This window comes from Aedes albopictus, chromosome 3 (assembly GCF_035046485.1).
Source record: "Aedes albopictus strain Foshan chromosome 3, AalbF5, whole genome shotgun sequence".
Lineage (NCBI taxonomy): Eukaryota > Metazoa > Arthropoda > Insecta > Diptera > Culicidae > Aedes > Aedes albopictus.
The window spans coordinates 429,175,567-429,202,432 of record NC_085138.1 but is presented as its reverse complement, the minus strand read 5'-3'; the positions used below and the strand labels follow the sequence as shown (position 1 = coordinate 429,202,432).

General features: G+C 38.7%; 1 protein-coding gene across 1 annotated transcript; it reads left to right on the top strand.

The window, feature by feature from the left end:
• Positions 1-1,949: 1,949 nt before the first annotated feature.
• Positions 1,950-26,366, top strand: LOC115267989 (kielin/chordin-like protein). Its single transcript, XM_029875866.2, has 3 exons — positions 1,950-2,399; positions 21,127-21,383; positions 25,222-26,366. The coding sequence occupies exons 1-3, from the start codon at positions 2,357-2,359 to the stop codon at positions 26,194-26,196; spliced, it is 1,275 nt and encodes a 424-aa protein (XP_029731726.2). The 5' UTR covers positions 1,950-2,356; the 3' UTR covers positions 26,197-26,366.
• The last annotated feature ends 500 nt before the right edge of the window (positions 26,367-26,866 follow it).

Genomic DNA, 26,866 nt, shown 5'->3' with positions numbered 1-26,866 from the left:
CCTGAATTTTCAGTCTGATCCCGTTCTGGTAAGTAGCTATAGGCAACCTTTACGCTTTGCCCTTTTCAGGGCGCTGTTTAAACTTGTTGTGGTACGCTTATGCGATTATGTCCATCCTATTCCCTTACCTTGCTTTTCCCAATCCCATCCCTTAATTCTCCCTTCCCTCTCCCTCAGGTTAATGATGAACAGGCTCGTATTCATGGCGATGGCACAAATTTCCCAAATAAAAAAGAACGTGCCTCTGGAGTCGACCCACATACCAAAAATCGATTGAGGGTTTCAGCAACATTTTGCTGAATTTTACCGAGCTTTTGCTGATTTATTCAGTAAACTCTGCTGATCACCAGTATCGTTTTGCTGAAAGCACCTGTCCGTTACCAAAGCACAAAGATTTGGGACTAATCTCTGACTCTTAGACAAGATTGACACAATCCTCCAACGGTCAAGTACTGTCCTGGCCACGTCCTTGCAACAGCTGAGGGATGGGAAAGGAAGATTAGTTGGACACCTATGAAAGTACATAGAGACCTCTACATTCTTTCATTCGTAGGCGTCACGGGAATTTGGGTGTTAGTGGAAGGGTAAAGTTCAAAGGAAACGTTTGGTCAACGTTCAGGTGCACAACATATTTTGGTTGATGTCTGGTTCCTTTCCGAATTTGATCCTTTTTGGTTGTTCGATTTTTAATCTGAAATAGAAAGGGAAAAATTATAGATTCACCTGCATCCTTTTATAAGAAATGGTAGATTTACCTGAATCCTCCTGAAATAAAACGTTTATAAGTAGAAAACAATAAAACAAAACGCAACAATAGTGCAAATTATATCAAATATTGAGCCCGCTAAGATCAAATATTTCTTTCTAGAAACAACCAGATCAAAGTTTAAGTTTGAATACTATGATATCCATAAATTACATAGAACATTCTGAAGGTTTGGATGTTTAAATTAATATGTTTAAAACATTATGAGAGTTTTTAATTGCATATAAACTTAATTCGAATGGTAGAAGCATCCGCCAATCCTCCCTGACATCAAAACTCTACAAAAAAAGTAGAATACCTACTCATTATTGGTTTGATGTTTGCTTCTACCATTTCTTTTATTATGTGCATGTTTAAATGTTTTAAAATGTTTTAGTTTATATTTTTATGTAAATGATTCAGTTTGCTTTGTAAATCCATATGTTTTATCAACATGTTATCTTTATGGTTATTCATTACATGTTATTTTTTTCAACTTTATGAGATTTTTAAATTGCATATGAGTGTAAATTGTTTTCTTTTTTTTTATAAACTTCATTCGAATGGTAGAAGCATCCGTCCATCCTCCCTCACATCAAAACTGTGAAAAAAAAATACAATTTTATCATCGGAAAACCATGTTCTGTCAAAATTATGTTCATCAAAAAAAATAAATTATACAGGAAAACATGACATGCATAAAAAATAAAACTAGATAGTTCATCAGTGAGAATGTAAATGTCGCATATTCTCCTGATAATACATCTAGCAAGAATTATTTGTAATGGAAAAGTACAGAAAATTACAGATATACGTTGAAGAAACAGTAATTGGATTACCTAATCAAATAGGTACAATTGAATGTATCCAAGTAATCATTACCAAATACATAATTGCGATAGATATCGAGGACTTATAAGTAGATTGTTGTGAAAGCCTGTTATCCAAAATTCATTCAGAATAATAAAAATAACCTAACTACATAATTAAACATACTACGTCACAAGTACGTGGCTCACATTTCGCCACAATATCGATCCAGTCACTCCTACGTACACCGCCGCCGCTGCGTTGTTGTTGGGCCGATTCTCCATCCGTTTTCGGTGTTTCGGTTTCCTAGCTGGTTGTGATTTTTCGCTTCTCTTCATGTGGAGTGTGCGGCTCCGCGCTGCTGCTGATAACGTATTTAAATGATTGGTCGGACCCGATCGGCGGATCAGTTTGACGGTTGTAGTGCAAAAGTGAAGATCGGACGACGACGACGACGGACGACGGAGCAGACGACTCTAAGAAAACTGGTGGCGAACGACACACCGAACAGCAGTAGTGATTAGTGCTTGCTATTGCGTATACGAATAGTTTAGAATCTAATTAATAGTGGAAGAATACGGAAGCATAGCTGGCTGGTCGGTGCATTTTCTCAGCGGGGCAATCTTATCGGGGTGGATAGTTTTCCCAAGTGGGATAACGAGAGGTGTGTGTGCGAGAGTGAATTGAGACCGACCGGCGGCGTTGGAGTGGATCGAGAGAAGTTGCGGAGGAATTTTTCAGTGGATAAAGTGAGCAGGAGTTCTAGAGGAACGGAAGGCGATTAGCAGCAGAAGCGGAACCATGAGATCATTACTGTTAATTGCGGCAGTGCTTGTCGCGGGAGGTATGCGTTATATTTTATGACAATCTTTTTGTTTGGTGACGGATTAATTGCATTACGGTTTGTTGGTTTTGATGATGGGTGTTGTGGAATGTGGAAATACATCATGTGGATATAATTTGTGACAAGCTGACGTTCTAATATGGAGGCATCGTCATGCTGAAATAGATTTAGATAAAGTTCATATGTTGAATGAATTTAGGAATTTAATATTGAACATATTGAAGCAGAAATGTTCTAAACGTTTTCTGTTTGAATGCGATTTTTTTTTCTGTCGTACATTCGTTGAATTAATAATTGTTTACAAGCAGTGATGAAAATGTCATTTCGTCATATCTAAATTCAACCACATCCAGCTCATTTTAGAAGCTCAACCTGAGAATAAGGTATATGAAAAACTTGTGCGGCTAGACCAGTTCTACAAGAATGTCACGGAAAAAAGATCTTTTTTGAATATTTATGGTAAATATCAATCCTCATGATATTCATGGTGAATATCAATTTGCATTTTTCGCAGGTAGTCGGTGATATTTACCTTAAACGGTTTTCCGTGACTTTCTTGTAGAATTGGTCTAGCCGCACAAGTTTTTCATATACCATATTTTCAGCTTGAGCTTCTAAAATGAGCTGGATGCGGTTGAAGTTAGATATCAAAATCACATTTTTAGCACCGTTTGCAAACCATAAGGGGCCGTCCATATACCACGTGGACAGAAAAATCGTGGTTTTTGACCCCCTCCCCCCTCCCCGTGGACAAGCGTGGACTTTTCACTGACCCCTACCCCCCTCCCCTAATGTCCACGTGGACTTCAGAGAAAAAAAAATCTATAAAAAAAAGTTTTTTTTTATTTTTATTTTTTAAGTTTTTTTTTATTTCAGAGAATTATGCCCTACATTTAACATGTTCATATTTTTTTGTATTACAAATATTCCATAGCTTTCGTATTACAGAATTATCAATTAAGTAAACTGGTGATCGATCGACTGTAAGGTTTAATCTTATGATTTTCGGCAACGCATGTCAACATGGCTTTCCATGTCCCTGAAGTTTGTTTAATCCATGGTTGTCTCATATTTTTAGATGACTTTTATTCTACGATATTTAGAACACTATGACAGTTTATTTTTTATTTTTTTTTAAATTAAGAATTTGCTAAGAAAAACAAGAATTAGTAAGATTTTGAAAGACCATAATTCCAAAACTCACTCATAGTGATATGATTTTGACTTTACTCTATCTATATGTTTGTTTGATGTATCTTTGAGGCAACAAAATTCTCGAACGGATGAACCGATCAGCATGATTTTTGCACGGTTCAATCCGTCTTTAGTGTGACTATGTTTATATGTATATTGGAAACTATATTATTACATTAATGAGATTGCTAGGCTCGGGGAAGAAATTAAAACGATTGCAAGAAAATCAATCTAGACTAAGTACTGAAATGACCACATCAAAATTGTCAAGCAACCACAACCACCAAAATAGCAGTACAGTGCACTGCAGTATCTCATAAAGTATCTCAAGTTTTAGAAGAAATTACAAGACAACATTTTGTTGTAAACTTGCAAAGTATCTTGACATGAATTTAAACGACTTGACTTAAGGGTAAAGTCTTCAGTATATCAATCCGTGTGGTCAATTAATGATATTTAATGAAACTCAACTAATTTCACTAATAATTTATCCATCTTTTTCATGTATAGATATGTTGAGTTTCATAAAATATCATGAATTTAAAGTTTCTACTGATATTATAAACCTTCGAAGTACTTTTTAAAATTGGTATGATGGATCTGTAAGGATCTACATTTTTGAAACTCCAGAATTTTGCTTAGTATTTTTGGTAGGTAATTTGTAATTCTGATAATTTTTCAAGAAATTTTGTTACAGTAAATAAAAATTAGTATGTAAAGCTGTGACTTCATTTTGGAAATTATCGTTGCCAACTAAAACAAGTAATGTTTTTGAAAAATCTAATAGGGAACTATTTTAAAGGAAAATCAAGTCAATAATACAGCAAAATTTCTTTCGTTGATGAATTCTTTTAATTTCTTAAATGATTGCTGTCCACGTGGACATTTGGTAGACCCCTACCCCCCTCCCCATGGACAAGCATGGACATTTCTCAAACCCCCTCCCCCCTCTAAGTTGTCCACGTGGTATATGGACGGCCCCTAACATTAATGCTCCTAAAACTGCATTCTTTGATGCAGAACCTTCTCTGGCCATGTCCTACTCGACTATCAACGATGAGTGGGTGCGTGGTAGGCAAATCTCAATTATTACCCAAGGTTGTTATTCAATTTCAAAACTGTCATATCTCCGAAACGAGTAAACCGAATTGAATGAAATTTTGAACGTTTATCAACAATATATTGATACTTGACGCGAATGTAATATTTTCTCACGGCGAATAAAGTTATACCGGTTTGACATTTTCACCCATGTAGAGGAAAATAAGTCAAATTTACAATATCTCACAAAAATTACTAAATGTGTTCTTCCTTCAACCCAAATAGGCTCTAATATATCTAATTAGAGATATCTTGAGAACAAAAGTAGAAAATCTTTGGATATCAAAACGAAAATTTAATGACATAGACGTAAAGAAAAATACATTTTTTTTAGAAAGATCCAAAAAGTGTCCATCCATGAGAACTAATGAAGCGTTCAAAAAGTACCTATGTTTTAATAACTTGTGAAGCATTAATATATTGTTGATAAACGTTCAAACCTGTACATAGCAGCTTTGACGGATTTCTCATCAGTTTTAGGCAGTTTTTTCAATTAAAATATGAGTTCGAAACCGTTTTACTATATAGCCGCATCTATTTTGCAATTCTTGATGAATTTGTTTTGAACGGACATGTTTACTGATACTTTCGGAGTAGTTCTGGCGAAAATATTAACAAAGTTTTGATTATGCTTAGTGAAATTTTGAAAATTATTACAATTTTACAAGGCTTTATATCCCTATTCTTAGCAGATTTGGTATCGGACAATTTTGGTGGAACAATATGTTGTAAAATTTCAGCCAGGTGTTGGTAAGATCGAACATGAAAGTGTAAAAGGTACTATTTTGGAGGAGCAGAAATACCGATAATAAAAAAGATAAATAATAATACTAAGGTACTGATCAATCCATGCTTGTATTACTTTAAACTGCTTGATCAAGATCTTTCTCAGACATTTCATGACAAGTATTATGGAATGGAAAACGGCAAGGAATCTAGGGAGGAATGCTCATCTAATTTTTTTTATTAGAATTGCAGCGCTTTTTTTAAATTTTATCCTCCCAAAATGATAATAATTTCTAGAATTTCGAATAGACTGGTATCCTCAATATGAAAAGAGCTATCAGCGTTGTTCGTGTTGTTGTTTTTTTTAATTTAATTTTTTCAATTTTTTTTTATTCACTAGATTTTTAGCCCGGACTTAATCTCGAGACCCATGTCTTTACTTCCCTTCCAAAGGAAGAGCTCAAATTTTTTGAGAGTATGTCGGGAGTGAGTGGGATTTTATCCCAAGTCCTCGGCGTGATCGTCGCGGGTTTAAACCATTACACCGCTCCACTGGTCGTGTGTGTATTTCTACTGGAAATATTTTCGGTTGCTCGCAGATATCTAGGTATCAGGATACACTAAATTCTGTTTTTACGCGATTGATTGATCCGAGTGGAAAATATCGTGTAAAGAAGTTTTTGCTATTTATCATCGTTATAGGCTGTTTTACCTCACGCAAATCTGCCAGAAAAAGTGTGGGAACGACTAAATCAGCAGTGCGGGAATGGTACATTACAGCACTGATTTGCGTTGCGTAATGAACCATTACAGCACTGTTTTCGGTTATGATCATCTTCTTGATGCTTTCTGGACGCAGTTTTGAAAAATTGTGACAACTGCACGGTATAACCTGCTATGATCAGACATTCCTAAACATGGCTATGAACATCAGTATGCAGTTTGATGAAAAAGTTTTGTTAAAAACTATCTTCAACCGGTAATTTATGAAATTGCAAAAATCGTTGTACGCAACTCGTTGCAGAACTCGATTTTTACAGCACTCGTCGTAATTATCTACCTCACCAAGCCTCGTTGGATAAATGTACGACTCGTGCTGTAGAAATCTTCATTCTGCACCTTGTTGCGTAAACTACTATTTCAATACTTTTTTATCGGATCGTTTTCAAGTTTTTACAGGGTAACTAGGATGATAAAAAAGATCTCTGGTAGAAATTTGAGTCCCGTATGAAATAGTAGCAATCAGAAATCCAAAAATCCAAGAATCTTCCCCAAAAGCTAATCGCGAAATTTCGAGAAAATGGTGTAAAAAATCGTGTAAAATAAAACTACGTAATAAAGTTGTGTAAAGAATAGTGTAGTTCAATTAAATGGTGTTAAAGAAAATTTTGACAAATATTGAATTCTAAAGAAGAATAAAATTATAACGATTACATTATTTCTCTCACATATAACGCCAATTTTCCCAAAACATCAACATGCCATGTCAACAAAATATACTTCTTTTGTAACTCATCGAGGACAGTATGAATATGTTAGAGTTCCATTTGGTTTATGCAATGCACCGGCAGTTTTTCAACGTTTTGTGAACAAAATTTTTAAACATTTGATTGATGAGGGTAAAGTTTGTATTTATATTGACGATATTCTTATAATAAGTGAAAGTTTTGAAGAGCATTTGGATATCTTGCAGGAAGTCTTGACCATTTTAAGCAAAAACTTGTTAGAGTTAAATTTGGAAAAATGTAAATTTTTATTTCGAGAAATTGATTATTTAGGGTATACTGTGAACGAACAAGGTCGTAAACCAAACAAAACTCATATAGAGAGTATTTCTAATTTTCCCGAACCAAAAAATTGTAAAGATGTGCAGCGTTTTCTTGGATTAACTAGTTATTTTCGAAAGTTCATTAAGAATTTTGCAATATTAGCTAGACCGCTTTATAATTTAATTAAAAAAGATGCAGTATTCATTTTTGAAAGGGAACAAAAGGAATCTTTTCTTCTTCTAAAACAAAAACTAATAACTTCCCCAATTTTGGCTATTTTTGACCCCCATGCTGAAACTCAGCTACATTGCGATGCCAGCTCATATGGTTTTGGAGCAATGTTACTTCAAAAACAAGCTGATTGTAACTTTCATCCCATTAGTTTTTTCAGTAAAAAAACAGATGAATTTGAAGCAAAGCTCCATAGTTTTGAGTTAGAAACACTAGCTGTAGTTCACGCTATAAAAAGATTTCATGTTTATTTGGCCGGTTCTCATTTCAAAATTTTCACTGATTGTAGTGCTCTTGTCAAAACATTGTCTAAAAAAGATATTAATCCTAAAATTAGTAGATGGGCAATGTTTTTGGAAAATTACAATTTTGATTTGGAGTATAGGGAAGAAAGTAAAATGCGACATGTTGATGCTCTAAGTAGGATAGATATGAGTTCAAAATCCAACCATGAATCAAATATTGTTTCAAAAATAAAAGAATCTGTTGAAATTGATAATCATGAAGTTGAAACTATAGGATTGTTTGATACTTCGGATATAGAACATAATATAGTAGTTGCACAAGAACAAGATGGTAAGATTTTGAACATAAAACAACTATTAGAGAGATCGAGTTTTCCAAATTTTAGTCTAATTAATGGTGTGTTATTCAGAAAAGAACAGAATAAAAATTTATTAGTCGTTCCGAAGTCTATGATAGACAACGTTATACGATTATATCATGATAACTGTGGGCATATAGGAATTGATAAAACAATTCATGAACTTAAAAAAATGTATTGGTTTAGTCGGTTTAGTAGTATGAAAAAGATTGTCAAAAGCTATATAAAAAATTGCCTTACTTGTATTTTTTACAGTCCAACTAATAAAAAAGAGGGATTTCTTAAAATAGTTGATAAGGGAAGTCAACCATTTGATACATTACACATAGACCACTATGGGCCAATAAAGCTAGCATCGTCGAATAAATCTAAATTCATTTTGGTCATAGTTGATGCTTTTACAAAATATACAAAATTTTATGCTACTAGATCTACAGGTTCAGAAGAGGTTATCAATCATCTTGATAGTTATATACAATATTATAGTAAACCGAATAAGATTATTTCTGATAGAGGCACGTGTTTTACATCAGAAAAATTCGATGAATTTATAAAGAAGAATAACATAGAACATATTAAAACTGCTGTAAGAACACCAGAGGCAAATGGACAAGTTGAACGTATCAACAAAACTCTCACCCCAATGCTTGCAAAAATGTGTAGTGAAAATTCGTTGAAATGGGATAAACTGTTACCAAAGATTGAGTATGTATTCAATAACACTTACCATAGGTCGATTAATAACTATCCTAGTGTTTTGCTTTTCGGAGTTCAGCAAAAATCTTCAGACATAGAAAAACATAACATTGAAAGTTTTATTCAAAACAATCAACCTGCTATTCCTGCTCAAAATATACAATGCATTCGTGAAAATGCTCGTCGAAAGAATTTAGAAGTTCAAAATTATAATAAGAGCATCACGGACAAGAAAAGATTAAAATGTCCTGATTATAAGATAGGCGATTTTATAGTATTAAAAACAATTGGGTTTTTAAATTAAGAAAAATGTATCGATTTTTTGATTTTATACGAAAGAGCACCTTTTTCTGAGCCACTATGATTTTTTTCAGATTTTTAGAACTTTATTTTGATACCTAAAATCAATTTAAAAGAGATTTTTTTAAAATCACCTTTTGACAGCTGGGTAACTGTTTGACAGCTCCACCCAGTACAAAATGCGATGAGGGGTGATCCGACAAATCGCTCCCATACAAACTTCAAACGGATTTTTAAATAGGTTCCCGGGCACCAAAATTCATGAAAATTTGGATTTCGGCTCAGTTTTGCATGCAGATTCAGAATATGGAATTATCTCAACACCGCTAAAGAAGCCAATTGAGTCTCATAAATTATCTCCAAAGTTCAAAGGACCATATACTATTAAAAAAGTTTTGCCAAATCAAAGATATGTTGTATCCGATATAGATGGACTGCAAGTTTCAAGTGTTCCTTTTGAATCGGTTTGTTCTCCGCAAAATATGAGAAAATGGGTGCACAGTGACGTAGACCAAAATGGTATCGATGAGGACATCGCACAGTGGCGGGCGTCCATACAAAAGTCGGACAAAACCTCAAATGTTAACCGAAATTGCTAAAATTCACAGGTTATGATGATTTTAGTTCCCTAAATCTATTTCTGATATGGGATTTTTATATATTTTGATTTTACTATATTAGGGTGGTTCAAAATTTTGAAAGCTGCTGATTATGGAAAGCATGTAAAAATAATCGATAATAAGCTATTACGATGTGCTTTCTGAACGTAGATTTTGATTAACCTTTTAATTTGAGCGTTCTTAAATCATGTAGTGGTATTGAAATAAACTGTAATTGTGAATTTGTTGCTGTTAGGGTGGTCCAAAATCTTCAAAACTACATAAATCATTAGAAAAAATCGTTTACCTACGTTTTCTTTCAATGGATCAATTCAGATACACAACAATGTTGGCTGACAAGACGTGGTCTATTCTCAGGTACTGCCCTGTAGACCACGTGACATTTTACGGTGGGTTCACGGAGGTGTGTTAATTCAATCGTTATGGGGTCAGATAGCCTAATATAGTGAACTGCGTAAAATTTGAACTGCTTTTTATCAATCTCGTTTCAACAACTTCATATATGCTCTTCCGAGTTTGGGTTGTAAGGTACATCGATCTCTGCTATCACTTGTCGAAGCAACCGAAACAAGTCTATCTATAAAGATTTGGCAATTCATATTCGCAATATTGAAGGGAGTTTTTGATAAACGATCATCAGAGATCGGGGATCACATTGATGAACAGTAGAGCTCCAGCAAATATTTTCAAAATCTTTATCACTCTGTGTGTCGTTCAGTAGAAATGTGTTTAACGAAACCGCATGAATAACATACAATAACACTTCATGTTTAAAAAACCAATATAAGGGGTTTCACTGAAGAGCGTAAAATGTTCGTTTCATAAAATTGCGATTAAAATATTCAAACATTGCCTTGGTGATCGCGCAGAAAAATATTTAACGTAGCGTTTTACGCCGTTTAGTGAATTCCTTTTATATTTTATAGATGATTGTTGCTTTGAACTGTAGCGACGTGCGTGTAGAAAAGAAACGCGTAGATGTCGACGAATTTGTGTCTTATTATTATTATATTGAAACTTCGATAGAAGTTCGTGAAGAGATTGCTTCCAAGGTTGTTGAGCAATTCTAACGATTAAGATGAATCGAAGAAACGACCAGTTAAAAAAATCAATGAGCAATGGTTTGTAGTTATTTTTATATGTTGTTCACCGTTGTTTTTGTCTTTCTTTTATTTTGAACGTTAAAAGAGTTAGTTGTATCTGGTGAAGCAGCATGTAGGTAGTGTCTAAGTAAATAAATGCTTATTCATACTTACTCATCACTCCTTTCCTCTCCAGCTTACTGTTTTTAACTGGAGCACCCACCTTCTTGTGTTTTTTTCTGTCAAAAAATAAACTAATATTTAAAAAAAAATAATAAAAAAACATTATCAGATAAACACCCCCCCTTTTAACCACCTGACTTGGAGAAAGTCTCTTACATGAATGAAAAATAAACTTAATTGTTAGTATTCTGAAGCTTAAACTATGTTAAGATAAAATTTAAACTTCAAACAATATCACTTCCTCCACAACCATGCGGCTCCATTGTGACATGACAGATTTTTTTTTTTCGCGCTTAGCGCAAAAATGCGCAAACAGTGACCTATATAGCCAAAAACTAGACAAAATTGCACGTCAGATCCGGGATACGGCGTCGTTTTCTGATGTTTCCTAAACAAGTACTGGATCTCTTTAATAGGAAGTTTTTCTCCAAAATTCTATAAAAGTCAATATGTTTGCATATTCTAAAAACATAATAATTTTGTGTTTGAATTCCAAACAATCCCTGAAAAGTAATGGTTATTCATACCCAAAAACACAAAAAAATATTGTCACATTATTCAAGTCTTCCTAACGTTTACAACGAACTCATGAAGGAAGCTCATAGAATAAAGACAATAAATACTCATATTGTGGCACATAAAACTTCAACTTTGAAAAGATCCACAAGACTCAATTTTCGACCAAATGAATTGAAAATTTGGGGTTTTCTTAGTTGGAGTATCTATAATGGAAGAAAAATATTAGAAAAATAAAATATTGAAGTCGATTTTTGAGGTTTTGTCCGGCTTCCGGCCACTGTGCATCGCGGAGATCAGGATGGCCGAATTGTAGTAAATATATAATATTACTGTACTCGGACGGACTTAACAGACTTAGATGATTGTAAGCAGGCCATGACTTTTGAAATAACGGAAATAAAGATCATTCTGTCAGAAACTGTAAAACTGAGCACCCCTATTATCTCTACATTAATATTTATATTTTTGGATTATTCTTTGTAAAAAAAACATTGAAAAATGTCTTATATTTTTATAAGGCTCAACCTTCCTAAGATGTTAGAAATTTTGTACCACGTTAGCATAGTGCACGTTCAGTGTGACTGTCTGAGCTATATTGACCCCAACATATTACCAGGTCAATCAATCGTGTAGAATTTGTTCTCAGACAATATTTCCATATGACCACCGCATTCCAAGAAACAATAAAAAAAACTTTTGTGCAAAACTACTTGAAGCCAGCCAAAAAAATACTCGAGGATATTAAAAAAAAATGCACAATTTCTTCAGAATCACCATTAAGTTTGATCTATTCGTGATTTGGGGTGTAAACAGTAATACATAACAAGATTGTGATAAAATTTCGGTAAAAAAATTGCCGTTAATAAAAAAAAATATGAGGAAACGCCAAAAGTGGACGAAACTACGAGGCATTTTTTGAGAAACTTCATTTATATTTTGGCTGAGCTTCTAGATAATTGTCTTATTCTTTTGCCAACCTTTTAGAAAAGTATGTGCTTAAGAATTTTGCTGCAATTTTTCAAGAATTTATTAGGATTTCTCACAGCTACTTCTTATCCATCCGTTTTTCAAGGCAGATACTCCGTGTGTTTCACCAGAACTTTCATTTTTCTCTATTCCTATTCATATTACGGAACGCTGGGGGAGGGGAGGGGGTCTACCCCTGTGTTACGCTCTATACGAAAATTTAACATTCCCCATTCAAAAGTTGTTACGTGGTTGTTAAATAGGATTATTTTACGTTACGTTATATGTGAATGAAACCTTAAGTCGAATATGGATGCATTTCCTCATGTTTTAATTTTTAAAATAATAGCCAAAATATGAGGAAATGCATCTAGTTTCGCCTTGGGTGCTTTAACTTATTCTATTAAATTGGAGCGGACCTGGTGTGATGGTTAAAACACGTGACTATCATGCCGAGGACCTGGGATCGAATCCCACTCCCGACAAACTCGCAAAATGTGAGTTCTTCCTTCGGAAGGGAAGTAAAGCGTTGGTCCCGAGATGAACTAGCCTAGGGCTAAAAATCTCGTTAATACAGACATAAAAAAAAATTCTATTAAATTTTGAAAATGTGTTTCGAAAGTTATTTCGATTACCATTTCTAATATAAGTCGCCAAATAAATTTAGCTGAAGTTGCTTCTGAAATTTCTTAGAAATTTCATCGACTTTCTGAAATTTTTCAAAAAGTTCTTAAAGATATCCACCAACTATATGTCATGGCTGGTATCCCGAGCAGAAAAGTATAACAGCCAAATAACATATCGTGGTATTAATTCTAAATACGGTCATACCTTCATTTGGTGAACATAAGAGGCAAAATAACAAAAACGAATGTCATGATTGTGTGTAAAGAACACCTAGATAATAGCAAGTCTTATTATTACAATAATGAATGCAAACCTAACATTTGAAGTACTGTATCTGTTATTCAGAAGGTATTGAATTTCTTGCTATTAAGTTGAGCATTTTTCGACAGTTCCATGATGTAATAGGGAAACTTGTGCTTTAGTTATTTACACTGTAAATTCAACCAATACCATATGATTACCAAAATCTGCTCAAATAACTACAATTGTTATTATGATGTTCTCAGAAAATTTCGCAAAATAACGTAGCAATAATAATTTTAGATGTTAAAGCACAGGTTGCTCTTTGCATGGTATTTGTAAGGTATTCCCTTCTGCTCGGGATGAGAGTTCTAAAAAGTATCATGATGCAGATTGTCATACTTTTTTCGTTGTTTCACAATAATTTTATCTTTTTTATAACGTACTGAAGAGAACAAAACGGTTTTTGAACATATTGTTCATTTTTTGACAAACTTAGATCCGGTTAGTACTCACGGATAATGTATTCGGTTGAATTAAGAATCCTTCGATGCAGAAATGTTCCAGATTTCGATTTCATGATCAATCAAATTGAAGTTGAAGCAAACAGAGAAAGTTGTTAAATACTCGGAACAAAATAGGCAATACATCTATTAAAAAAGTGATAAAAAGATATGGAACTCACCAATAAATATCCAAACTGTAGCCACAAACTATTTTTTTTAAAGTTCTAAAGAACTTGAACTTGGAATAAATAAATAAAAAAAATCTAAAAAAAATACACCAGAACCTCTATTTAGGTAATGAGTTGGGGTTGCCTAAATGGTATTTTTACCTGAATGGAGTACAAGGTTGAAAAAAAGTTCAAGAAGGGAGAATGACTAGGAGATTTTAAGGGGGTTATGCGGAGTTTCAGAGAAATTTCCAAGGAGTCTCAGGAAAGGAGGGGCTTTAGGGGCATTTTCGGGGGTTTTGGAGGGTGTCAGGTCAGACTTGTCATTCAAATAACTGGGTCGGGTCAAAGTCAGGTAAATTTTTATCATATGTTGGGCCACTGTTGGACCAACATCGAACAACTGTTGGGTCTATAAAGGGTTTGCCGGCCATAATGGAAGCAGGTCAATGATAGGTTGATGCCGGGTTTGACGTCATCAATGTTTACAATCAAATTCCATTTAGGTAACGTTACCTAAATGGAGCGACCCAAATAGATTTTACCTTAAAAAAGACACGGACACATTCAATGCTTCCAGTGAGCTTTTCGCTCTTTGATGGAAGCACGACACTAGACAACGGACGCTAGCACTTAACGCGGTACAGCTCTTCCATCGCTTCAAGATCTCTTTCTCCCTGCTGGCACATATTCTTCCAGAAGACTAAGTTCTACCTGTTCCGCACCTAAATATAACCACACTTTGTTTGACAGTTCAGCGAGCTTGTTTACAAGATGTTAGAATTTGGAACGACCGGTGAAAAATTTAAATCTCGTTTTCCGTTCCGATATCATTGTGATACGGAAATATCGAGTATATTCAGCTCTACTAGTACAAAATCAATCGTCCAACTCCCATTATTGCGAATTTCATGCTAATGCAACGCCCAGTAGCACAGCCGAAAACTTTTCCTGACAGCTGCGGCGGGAATCGAACCCGCGCTCCTCAACACGATGCGACTATGAGCTTGGTGGCCCTAGCCGCACGAGCACGGAGCCGCACCTAAATGGATCCTACCTAAATGGAGGTTTGAGTGTAACTGGATCCAGTCAATTCATCGATATACACGTTGAGTACCATCAAAACCTCTCTGTTGATAGCTTTGAGAATGCAGCCAGTAATGGAGTGGTAACCATTGCTGGTGGTCAATTAGAATCTAGCACACAGACGAGACTTAAATGATATAGAGATAAGTGCTGATTACTAAAATAGCACTAGCATCATGGAAGCCTCATTAGCCAATCAAGATCAGTAATTATTATAGGAAGAGCTGTCCTACTGTTCAGCAACTTTGTTGGATGTGATGGACTTTTTTCACCCATTTTTCATGAAATTCTTTTATACTGAAGTGTCATATTCAAAAATTCAAATTCTCAAGGTAACTAGAAACCTTGCTCGGTACAAAGTACCCACATTTTAAATGTTCAAAAAATTTACATCTGCTTGATAATCAAACCTCGACATTCAGTAAGCGGCAGTATCAGAACGGACTTCCTTGACCCTAGCGCCCGTACAACAGGAAGCCAAATTTCGTTCCAAACGTTGAAACATGCGCAAATTTCTATTCTAATTACCACACCCCACTAGAACGCGCGCGCACAATTCCCGCGTCAATGTTGGAATCTAGAATCAGCTCGGCTCCCAACCAACCAACCAACGGCTGCCGGTAAACGGCAGCCGCGGTGGCTGTCGTTGTCGTCGTCGTCGTCGTCGTTGGTTGATGGTAGAGGTCAAGTTCACGAACCAATTTACTACCGGCCAATCGACATCGGCGGCGAACTTGACTGGCTTCGATTGCAGGATTTTCTCCCCCTTCTTCTTGTTGGACATGTGCTGCGATGTTCGCCTCCATCCGTATCAATCACAGCTGCGTATGAGTGGGAACAGACTTTCTTCGAATAGTGCGGGTCTAATCAGTTGACGTCAAGACTCCCGTGAACTTGGGTACTTGGAGTATCTTCGTATCTGTTTCATGTGCACACAATAGCCAACTTGTGACGGTGTCAGGCCATTCGAACGAAGGTCATCAGGCCGAAGGCCATTTAGTCGACGTTCGTTAGGTCAAATGGTCTGTAGAATACTAAACCATTTTCGTTTTCGGCCACACCAAAACCGAGACCTATAACTTTTAACAAGATATGAAGTATAGTAAGGAGATAATGATTTCCTTTGTTTACTAGAATATGTTTTTCCTCTAGTTGAAACGATTAACGATCAGACTAAGGTCTGAGTGTCCTCTGCTGTACATAGAAGTCATCTCCATTCTACTCGGTCCATGGCTGTGTGTCTCCAGTTCCGCACACTGCGAAGGACCGCAGATCGTCCTCCACTTGATCGACCCATCTAGCTCGCTGTGCACCACGTCTTCTTGTACCGGTCGGATGACTCTCGAGAACCATTTTAGTCGAGTTGCTATCCGACATTCTGATGACGTGACCCGCCCACCGTAGCCTCCCGATTTTTCGCGGTATGGACGATGGTTGACTCTCTTGGCAGCTGATGCAGCTCGTGTTTCATTCGCCTACTCTAAGTCCTGTCTTTCACCTGCACGCGTTGGTCCTCTGCACGTAGAGTACATGCTTCGTTCCATAGAGGACTACCGGTCTAATCAGCGTTTTGTAGATAGTTACCGTCGTGTGATGGCGAACTTTGTTCGATCGTAGAGTTCTGCGGAGTCCAAAGTAAGCTCGATTTTCTGCCACAATGCGTCTCTTAATTTCTCTGCTGATGTCGTTGTCGGCGGTCACCAGTTAGCCCAAGTACACGAATTCTTCAATCGCCTCGATTTCAGCACCGTTGATAGAAATTCGGGATGGCGGGCGCGGTGATTCCTCCCTGGAGCCCTTTGCCATCATGTAATTTGTTTTCGACACATTAATGACAAATTCGATTCGCCTGGCCTTACTCTTTAGTCGGATATACGTTTTCGCCATCGTCTCAAATTTGCGAGCTATAATATACATATCATCAGCGAAACCAAGCAGCTAGACGGACTTCGTGAAAATCGTCCCACTTGTGTTTATCCCCGCTCTCCTTATTACACCTTCTAACACAATGTTGAACAGCAAGCACGAAAGACCATCACCTTGCTGTAACCCTCTGCAAGATTCGAAGGGACTCGAGAGTGTCTCTGATACTCGAACTACGCACATCACTCGATCAATCGTCGCCTTGATTAATCGTATCAGTTTATCCGGGAATCCATATTCGCGCATAATCTGCCATAGCAGTTCTTGATCGATCGCATCATACGCCGATTTGAAATCTATGAACAAGTGATGTGTGGGCACGTTGTATTCACGGCATTTCTGCAACCCCTGGTGGATGGCGAACATCTGGTTCGTTATAGCGCGTTCACTCATGAATCCATCCTGATAACGCGCCACGAACTCTCTTGCAATCGGTGATAGACGGCGGCATAAAATTTGAGAGAGTACCTTGTAGGCAGCGCTCAGTAGTGGGACCGCGCGATAGTTCCCGCTATCCAACTTGTCGCCCTTTTTTGTAGATGGGACACACGATACCTTCTATCTATTCCTCCGGTAATACTTCCTCATCCCAAATCTTGGAAATGACCCAGTGTAGTGCTCTCACCAGTGCTTCTACACCGTATTTGAGTAACTCGCTTGGCAGTTGATCTGCTCTAGCGGCTTTGTTGTTTTTCACCCGGTCAGCCTCCTCCTCAATTTCTTGAAGGTTATGGGCCGGAAGTCTTTCGTCCTGCGCACATACTCCTAGATCTGTTACCACGCCACCTTCAATGCTTGCAACGTCACCATTGAGGTGCTCAGTGTAATGTTGCCGCCACCTCTCGATCACCTCACGCTCGCTCGTGAGAAGATTCCCGTGATTGTCTCGGCACATGTCGGCTTGTGGCACGAAGCCTCGCGCGAGCAGTTCAGCTTCTCGTGGAACTTCTGTGTGTCCTTAGCGTGGTACAGCTCTTCCATCGCTTCGCGATCTCGTTCTTCCTGCTGGCGCTTCTTCATCCGGAAGACTGAGTTCTGCCTGTTCCGTGCCTGTCTGTAACGTGCCTCATTCGGGTGAAAGAAGGTCCTTTGGACTACCATACCTCGGGAGGCTGCAAAGTTTACGCATCGCTGGCCGTTATAGGCCGTTATCATTCGATACGGCGTGCAGGCTGTTTCGCCCGGTTATCGGTCTGTAAATTTCCTCCCTTCCAACCTGTGTGCTCATGTCGTCGAAAACGATTTTCACGTCACGGGGCGAGCAACCATCGCGTAGGACGTTTCTTTTTCGTCATCAGGTGGGCAGTGCACGTTGATGATGCTGTAGTTGCAGAAACGGCCCTTAACTCTCAACATGCGACACTCACCAATCGCATTATCCGAGAGCACACTGTCGTTTGTTTTCCATTTGGGTCATCGCTTTCGTATGACTTGTCGAATGTTTTCTGTTCCCCCGTTCTGTGTGATGATCGCAAGCAACAGCAGTAGCAGCACCAGCAGCCCTCACTCACAGTTCAGTATATGTATGCTAATGTCTGTCAGAATGGTGGCTTATCACCTTATCACCGTTACTCCCTGGCCGGCCATAGCTGGTGATGAGCAATTCGACTCTCGTGGAGTTTCAACCATTTACCAATTATTATCGCTCTTGGTACAACATGCGCAGCGCACTGCATGGAACTCGAGCCAATCCCGAAACATTGTGTGTGGATGACGATTGTAAACAACCGGTCCCATCTATCAGTAACGGACGACGACGACGACAACTACGACGGGCTGTTCCGGGTGACATATGCAAACACTTTGTGAAAATTGATTTCTTTTTACCACCAGTTGCACCGATATGAGCTGCTTCGTAAGGGGCGATGTTCCTATTTTGGTCATACATATATCTGGGTTTAATACTAAAGTGCATGTTATGAGCTCAATAAGATTATGCATATGACAATATTTGTTAAGAATCACTGGCCTCGATTAAACATGGGTATGGGTTGTATGCCTCCAGGTCCAGTAGGGTGCCTGTACCAGTTATCGCACCACCTAAGAAAAACTATTTATACAAAAATAAGAAGAAGACCGACGAATGTAAACAATAAGTCAAATGATTGATTAGTTTTCATACTTTACAGGAAAAATATAAAAACGGAGCTAAAACTACTTTTAGTATTATTACGGCGTGTGCCAATGATAGGAACCCTGTACCAGTTATGGACACATTTGTTAATTTGGGTTCCACTTCGCACTATTTACATGCATTCCTTATGGGATTTGCCATAACTGGTACACTATGGCGAAATAGGGTGCAAGGAGGCCGAAAACTTAAGGAAAATGATTTATTTCAACCATAATTTGAGCAAATTGTGAAATTTTAATGATTGCAATTATCATTTGTGATCGTGATCTGTTGTTCACGATTTTTTTCTTGTTGATTTGTACCTTTAAAGGTTGAGAATCAACTATGGCGAATGTGAGGTACTATAGCCATAACTGGTACACTGAGCCTATATGACAAAAGCAGTTAAAGATGTTTCATATGACCGAAGCGGTAAACGCACGGGTATTCAGCAAAACCACGCTGGGTTTAACTCCCGGTTGATTCAGGACCATTTCATAATGCTAATTTTCTTGACTTCCTCGGGCACACAATATTGTAGCGTGTCACATACGAAATTCGAATGCGAAAATGATCAATGGCAATGAAAGTTTTTTTTGTTAATAACAGTGAATGTCATATAATACTAAGCTGATATGCAAAGGAATGTTTTTAAACAAACAATAACGAGTTCAGAAATTAAAACTTCTCAGCTTTCAATTACATTCTACATATTTCAAGCTTGTCTTGACTTTTCTCCTATCTTTTGTGCATGTGTTTTACATACATAGTTTCAGAGTTTATTTTTCACTTAAGGTTTACAATTTTAATAAATTTGAATGTCATAGAATACAAAGGAATTTTATTATTTAATTCCTACCCAGATGAGAGATGACGAGGGATACAAGGTGATGTTTGAAACAGTCGTGGTTACCATGCACGCCTATGTCAAATGCACGTACATCGTATTTCTCTTGACGTGGGTTTGCTAATCTAGACGTCTATATGTTATAATTTATATAAGAATCGCACACGGAAAAATAATTACATAAAAAACATAAACTTTTATAAGCTATGATAAGCATTTCGTTTAGGAAAAACTCGAATCAAATGAATAATATAAATATGAAGATATTTTTAATGATAAGTTGGCGGTTCAGTCATCAAATGGATAGAAAGCGATGATTAAAATTTCATCCAACGTTTCGCTTCGTATGGAAGCTTCTTCAGGGACTCTGAAATGTAGTTTATTTACTATTTTTTTGTTAGTAGTGTCTAATTCCTTACTAATTCGTATCGTTTTTTCGTCTAGTCAGATTTGTTAAATGTTGAAATGTCAATATTGGTTGAGTCTGTTATGAATATTTTATAAAGGTTATGGTGTCATTTGTGTGCAATATTTTCGAAGTGTACGAAATTTGTTTTGGAGGTGGTAGCATTACGGAAAGCACTAATTTGATAGGGTCTACTTGAAGGATTATCTAGTTTTGTGTCAATAATATAATGAGTCGTAGTCTGTTTGGTTCTGGAATATTACACATCTACAAAAACGCTAAAAATAGAATCAAAAAAAAATCACATCGATAGACCTAACACAAACAGACTAAAAACCATAATATTATTGACACAAAACTAGATATTCCATCCAAAGTAGAGCCTATGAAATTAGTAATTTACACCCCTAAAACAAATTGTAAGTACACTTTGAAAATATTACACGCAAATGACACCATAATCTTCATAAAATATCTATAACAGACTCAACCAATATTGACATTTCATCGTTTAACAAATCTGACTAGACGAAAAAACGATACAAATTGGTAAGGAATTAAACACTAATAACAAACAAATAGTAAATTAACTACATTTCAGAGTCCCTAAAGATGCTTCAATACGAAGCGAAACATTGGATGAAAATTTAATCATTGTTTTCAATCCATTTGATGACTGAACCGCCAACTTATCATAACCTGAAAGTTCATCTACAGTTGCTCAAAATCATAGATATTTTTTAGCCTATGTTAAACTACCCGATAGTAAAATCCTTCATTCAATTCACATTGCTTTCATTTTCTCTTTTCCTCACCTGCAGCACTGTCCCTCGAAGCCGGTCAACGATGTGAACCGGGAAGTACATTCAAGATGGACTGCAACACGTGCCGCTGCAGTGCCGACGGCATGGTTGTATCCTGTACGAGGAAGTTTTGCCTGCCGGAGCTGCAAGGTGATGATCCGAAGGTTCAGGAGCCTAGCGGTAACGCACAATCGGAGGCTGCCGCTGTCGAAAAGGAGGAAGAGGAAGTGCATACCAACGGTCAGGTGTGCACCCCCAATGAGGTGAAGATGGAGGTGAGTTCGGTTATGTTTTCGTATATTTAAGTGCCTAACGTCAACAATCATGTCTATGTCAGAAACTTTAAATTCTAGTTTGGATTTGCAAACTCTTAACCCCAGTTCTGCTCTAAAGCCATTTGGATATGGCATATGGCCATTTCCAGCGATTCCATGATCATTTCCCCAGAAAAGCACCTCATTTTCTCTGAAGCATAATCCATACTTGTATTTCAGGTCTTAGAATTTTGGCGTTCGACCTGAAACCATTTGATATCTGTTTCCTGACTCATTTCTTTCCCGTGTAGCTTTTAAAAACACCATCTTCTTATAAAGCTGTGGATCTTATTCCACCCTTCCGCAAAGGGCTTACGGGAAGTATCTGGGAGTTTCGTGTTGGATTTAAGGCACTGCTGGTGGGGGGTAGGGTGTTGCCTTCAGAGGAGTTCATGGAGATTTCAGGAGGCTCCCGGTGATTCTCAAAAAGATTTCAAGGCGTATCAGGTATCAGGGTTTCATGGGGTTTCAGAAGAGCTTTAAAAAATTTAACGGATATTTTAGGGGGTTTCAGAGAGGTTTCAAGAAGTTTCAAGACGTTTCAGCGGCTTCCAGGAGAATTCAGGGACTTCAAGGCGTTTTGGGGTTTTCAAATTTTGGGAAGTTCCAGGTGGTTTCAGGGAAACTTGAGAGAACACAGTAAACCTTCGTACTGAGGAAGGCTTATAGGTGGCTTATAGGTATAGCTTAAGAGGTGTTCAGGCTTCAGGGCGTTTCTAGTGATTTGAGAGACGTTCCCTGGGGTTTTAGAGGAGCTTTAAGGCGCTTGTAGGGGATTCGGGATCGAAGGAGTTTCATGTTGTTTCACGGAGATTCGAAGGGCTCCAGGATCGTTTTTAGAGAAAGTAAAGAGTGTCTTTCAGATCGTTTAAAAAATTAGCCCAAGTTAAAATTCACAAGTTAAAAAAAAATAAACAAAATAATATAAATGTCTTTAAAATGGGTTAAAGCGTGTCAGGTTCAAGTAATTTCTGGGGGAGGGGAGGGGTCTTCAGCTACCCAAGTCGTTAAGGTTATGGATCGCCAATCCGGAGACGGCGGATTCGATTCCCGTTCCAGTCGAGACAATTTTTTCGATTCCCTGGACATAGAGTATCATTGTCCTTGCCTCACAATATACAAATTCATGCAATGGCAGGCAAAGAAAGCCCTTCAATTAAAAACTGTGGAAGTGCTCAAAGAACATCAAGTTGAAGTGAGGAGGGCCAAGTCCCATAAAGAAGAAGAAGAAGAAGGCCAGTCATAAAGAAGAAGAAGAAGAAGGAGAAGGAGAAGAAGAAGGGCTGTCGGAAACCTGATGGGGGAGACGGAGGGTTCAGACGAGGGTATCAGGTCCAAGTAACATTTTAAGTTTTGTTCGGCTGTAAAACTGATAGTATTGATTAGTACACCAAAACTTCTTGATAACCTCTTTGTTCCATCAAAGACGAGGTCTGAAAGGCACCTGGACCCAATGGACCCCAGGTATCCCTTTTAGGGCTAAGAACATCTTCCGGCTAAATGGATCACGTAGGTGGTTTACAAGGCGTTTCAAATGATTTCATGCAATTTTGGGAGATTTAAGAGGAGCTTGGGGGCGTCATGGAGCCACAGTGGAGTTTAAGAAAAGTTTCCGGGTATTTCAGAGGATTTCAGAGGGGTTTCACGGCATTTCAAGAGATTTAGGGGCGTTTGTGCGTATGTGAATATAAACCTTATTCGTCAAATTGCGATCAAGCATTTCCATTTTTTAAGCATCCAGGACAAACATTTCCAAGCTTCCGAGTGAAGAATTTCCAAGCTTCCGAGAAAAGCCTTTCCAAGCTTCCAAAGGAGCCTTTCCAAGTTTCCGAAGGAAGCGTTTCCAAGGTTTCCAGCGAAACCTTCCGACGGAAAGCTTCCGAGGGAAGCCTTTCTAAGCTTCCGAGGGGAAGTCTTTCTAAGTTTCCATGGGAAGTCTTTCTAAGTTTCCAAGGGAAGCCTGTCTAAGATTCCGAGGGAAGGCTGTCCAAGCTTCCGAGAAAAGTCTTTCCAAGCTTCCAAGGAAAACCTTTTCAAATTTTAGAGATAATTCTATCCAAGCTTTGCAAGCTTCCGGGGAAGCATTTGCAAGCTTCCGAGGGCAGCCTTTCCAAGCTTCCAAGGAAAGCCTTTCCAAGCTTCCAAGCGAAACATTCAGAAATCTTTTGAAGCTTCCGAGAGAAGCGTTTCTTTGTTTCCAAGGGAAGTCATTCTATGCTTCCGAGGGGCCCTTTCTAACATTCCTAGGGAAGTCTTTCTAAGCTTCCGAGGGAAAGCTGTCTAAGCTCCCGAAAAAAGTCTTTCCAAGATTCCGAGAGAAGCCTTTGCAAGCTTCCGAGGAAAACCTTTCTAAGCTTTCGGCAGAAGCCTTTCCAAGCTTCAAGGGAAGCCTGTCCAAGCTGCTGAACGAAACCTACCGAGGGAAGTCTTTCTATGCTTCTGAGGATAGCCTTGCTAAGCTTCCGAGGGAAGCCTATCTAAATTTCAGTGGGAAGCTTTTCTAAGCTTCCAAGGGAAGGCTGTCTTAGATCCCATTTTCCAAGCTTTGCAAGCTTTCAAAGGAAGCCTTTGCAAGCTTCCAAGGGAAGCCTTTGCAAGCTTCCAAGGGAAGCCTTTGCAAGCTTCCAAGGGAAGCCTTTGCAAGCTTCCAAGGGAAGCCTTTGCAAGCTTCCAAGGGAAGCCTTTGCAAGCTTCCAAGGGAAGCCTTTGCAAGCTTCCAAGGGAAGCCTTTGCAAGCTTCCAAGGGAAGCCTTTGCAAGCTTCCAAGGGAAGCCTTTGCAAGCTTCCAAGGGAAGCCTTTGCAAGCTTCCAAGGGAAGCCTTTGCAAGCTTCCAAGGGAAGCCTTTGCAAGCTTCCAAGGGAAGCCCTTGCAAGCTTCCAAGGGAAGCCTTTGCAAGCTTCCAAGGGAAGCCTTTGCAAGCTTCCAAGGGAAGCCTTTGCAAGCTTCCAAGGGAAGCCTTTGCAAGCTTCCAAGGGAAGCCTTTGCAAGCTTCCAAGGGAAGCCTTTGCAAGCTTCCAAGGGAAGCCTTTGCAAGCTTCCAAGGGAAGCCTTTGCAAGCTTCCAAGGGAAGCCTTTGCAAGCTTCCAAGGGAAGCCTTTGTAAGCTTCCAAGGGAAGCCTTTGTAAGCTTCCAAGGGAAGCCTTTGCAAGCTTCCAGGGGTAGCCTTTGCAAGCTTCCAGGGGTAGCCTTTGCAAGCTTCCAAGGGTAGCCTTTGCAAGCTTCCAAGGGAAGCCTTTGCAAGCTTCTGAGGGAAGCCTTTGCAAGCTTCCGAGGGAAGCCTTTGGAAGCTTCCGAGGGAAGCCTTTGCAAGCTTCCGAGGGAAGCCTTTGCGAGCTTTCGAGGGAAACTTTTTCAAGCTTCCGAGGGAGGCTTTGCAAGCTTCCGAGCGAAGCCTTTGCAAGCTTCCGAGGAAAGCCTTTGCACGCTTCCGAGGAAAGCCTGTGAAAACTTCCGCGGAAAGCCTTTGCAAGCTTCCGACGGAAGCCTTTGCGAGCGCCCGAGGGAAGTCTTTGCAAGCTTCCAATTCTTAACATTGGGTAGAAGTTTCCGTAAGTTTCCAAAAGAAACCTGTCCAATACAGCAACGGAAGCCTTTTCCAAGATTCTTTGAGAAAACTTAACAAAGCTTCTAGGGGAAGCCTTTCCAAACTTCCAGATATAGCATTTTCTTATTCGATATTATAGACGTGGTAGTAGAGGTTTTAGTCAACTACAGACTTCAGAACTTGTCTGCCCTGATACTAGATTTGTGTTTTAATCGAAAACATTAATACATTTCCATTTCCACTTTTCTCCGTAGGACTGCAACCGCTGCAAGTGCGCTGCCAACGGTATCGGATGGTTCTGCACCCGTAAGGCTTGTCCACCACGGGAAAGGCGTGCCGTGCAACCGAAAATGGAATGCGAACCGGGAACCACCTTCAGGAGTGATGATGACTGCAACAGTTGCTTCTGTACGGAAACCGGCATTGCTGCCTGTACGCAGAAGGCCTGCATCAACTTCTCCTCCTTAAAGCCTAAGCGGGCCATTGCTGCACAACCACCAAAACAGGACTGCGTTCCTGGGACGTCGTTCAAAAGCGCAGATGGATGCAATGATTGCTTCTGTACCGACACCGGCATCGCTGCGTGCACAATGAAGTTCTGTTTCAATACCAAAACTAAGCGAGATACAGCTATGCAACCACCGAAGAAGGATTGTGTCCCTGGAACGTCTTTCAAAAGCGCCGACGGATGTAACGATTGCTTCTGCACGGAAACGGGAATCGCTGCGTGCACTATGAAGTTCTGTTTCAATACCAGGACAAAGCGAGACACTCCACCAGAGGAGAACTGTGTCCCTGGAACGACCTACAAACATGCCGATGGATGTAACGACTGCACCTGTATTCAACCGGGAAAAGCAATATGCACAATTAAGCTTTGTCCTGAAACCAGTCTCAGGGCAAAGCGTTTGGCCGCGAAATCGATGGAGAAGCAGTGCGAACCGGGAACATCCTTCAAGCACTCCGATGGTTGCAACGATTGCTTCTGTTCGGATAATGGAATGGCTGCTTGCACGTTGAAGTTCTGCTTCTTTGAAGAGCCTACGACAAAATCGAAGCGACAGGTCAACAACGATGAACTGCCCGTGTCGGAGCTGGCGCCTGGTACTCCCGGATTCACCTGCAATCCCGGCAAGAGCTTCAAGTACCAATGCAATACCTGCCGGTGTGATACAACTGGACAGACGGCGGCGTGTACATTCAAGTTCTGTATTCCGGGAGAGTACTGATCTGCGCTGGACGGGGGTGAGGGCAGCGCTGCACAACAGTGCTAATCCCGTACTTTAAGATGATTTATTACGATTGTTAAGATACTTCTTTGTTGTGCAGTTTTGTGTAAAGCAGTAGCTCTCTAGAGCAGCAGAGAACACCCAATAAAGTTTAGTTTTGTTACAACTCACACAGTTCATAACTATATTCATGGTGTTGCGTTCCGTTTCTTTCGCTCGTGGATCCATATGACTTATGGCATTGTTTTCGTTTTTGGCAGCGATTGCTTGTAAACCAAGTGGAAAGCAGATTAGACTAGTAAAAACTTGTTGAAAAGTTTTCCGTTTTTCTTTGTTTGCCCAGCACAATTGGGTGGAAAAAGTGCAGCCGAAGTGAGTCGAAAGAAGATGGCTCAGTTCCTGTTCATGTTTTTATTGCATGACAGAAGCAGCTGATTCTGGTGTATCTTTTTAACTTTAAGCGGTATGACCTGTTTATTGTATCGGGTAACACAACATGGCAATTGCCATTCCTGTCATTATAAGTTTAAAACAATCCCTGAAATTTATCTATAATTTCTCTGTGAGATTGGCTCGAAAAAAATTTATCTTGATTTTTTTCAGAAGGTTCTTTAGACATTTTTTTTCTGAAAATTCATCCGAAAAGCTCTCTAATCAGAACTTCATTTTT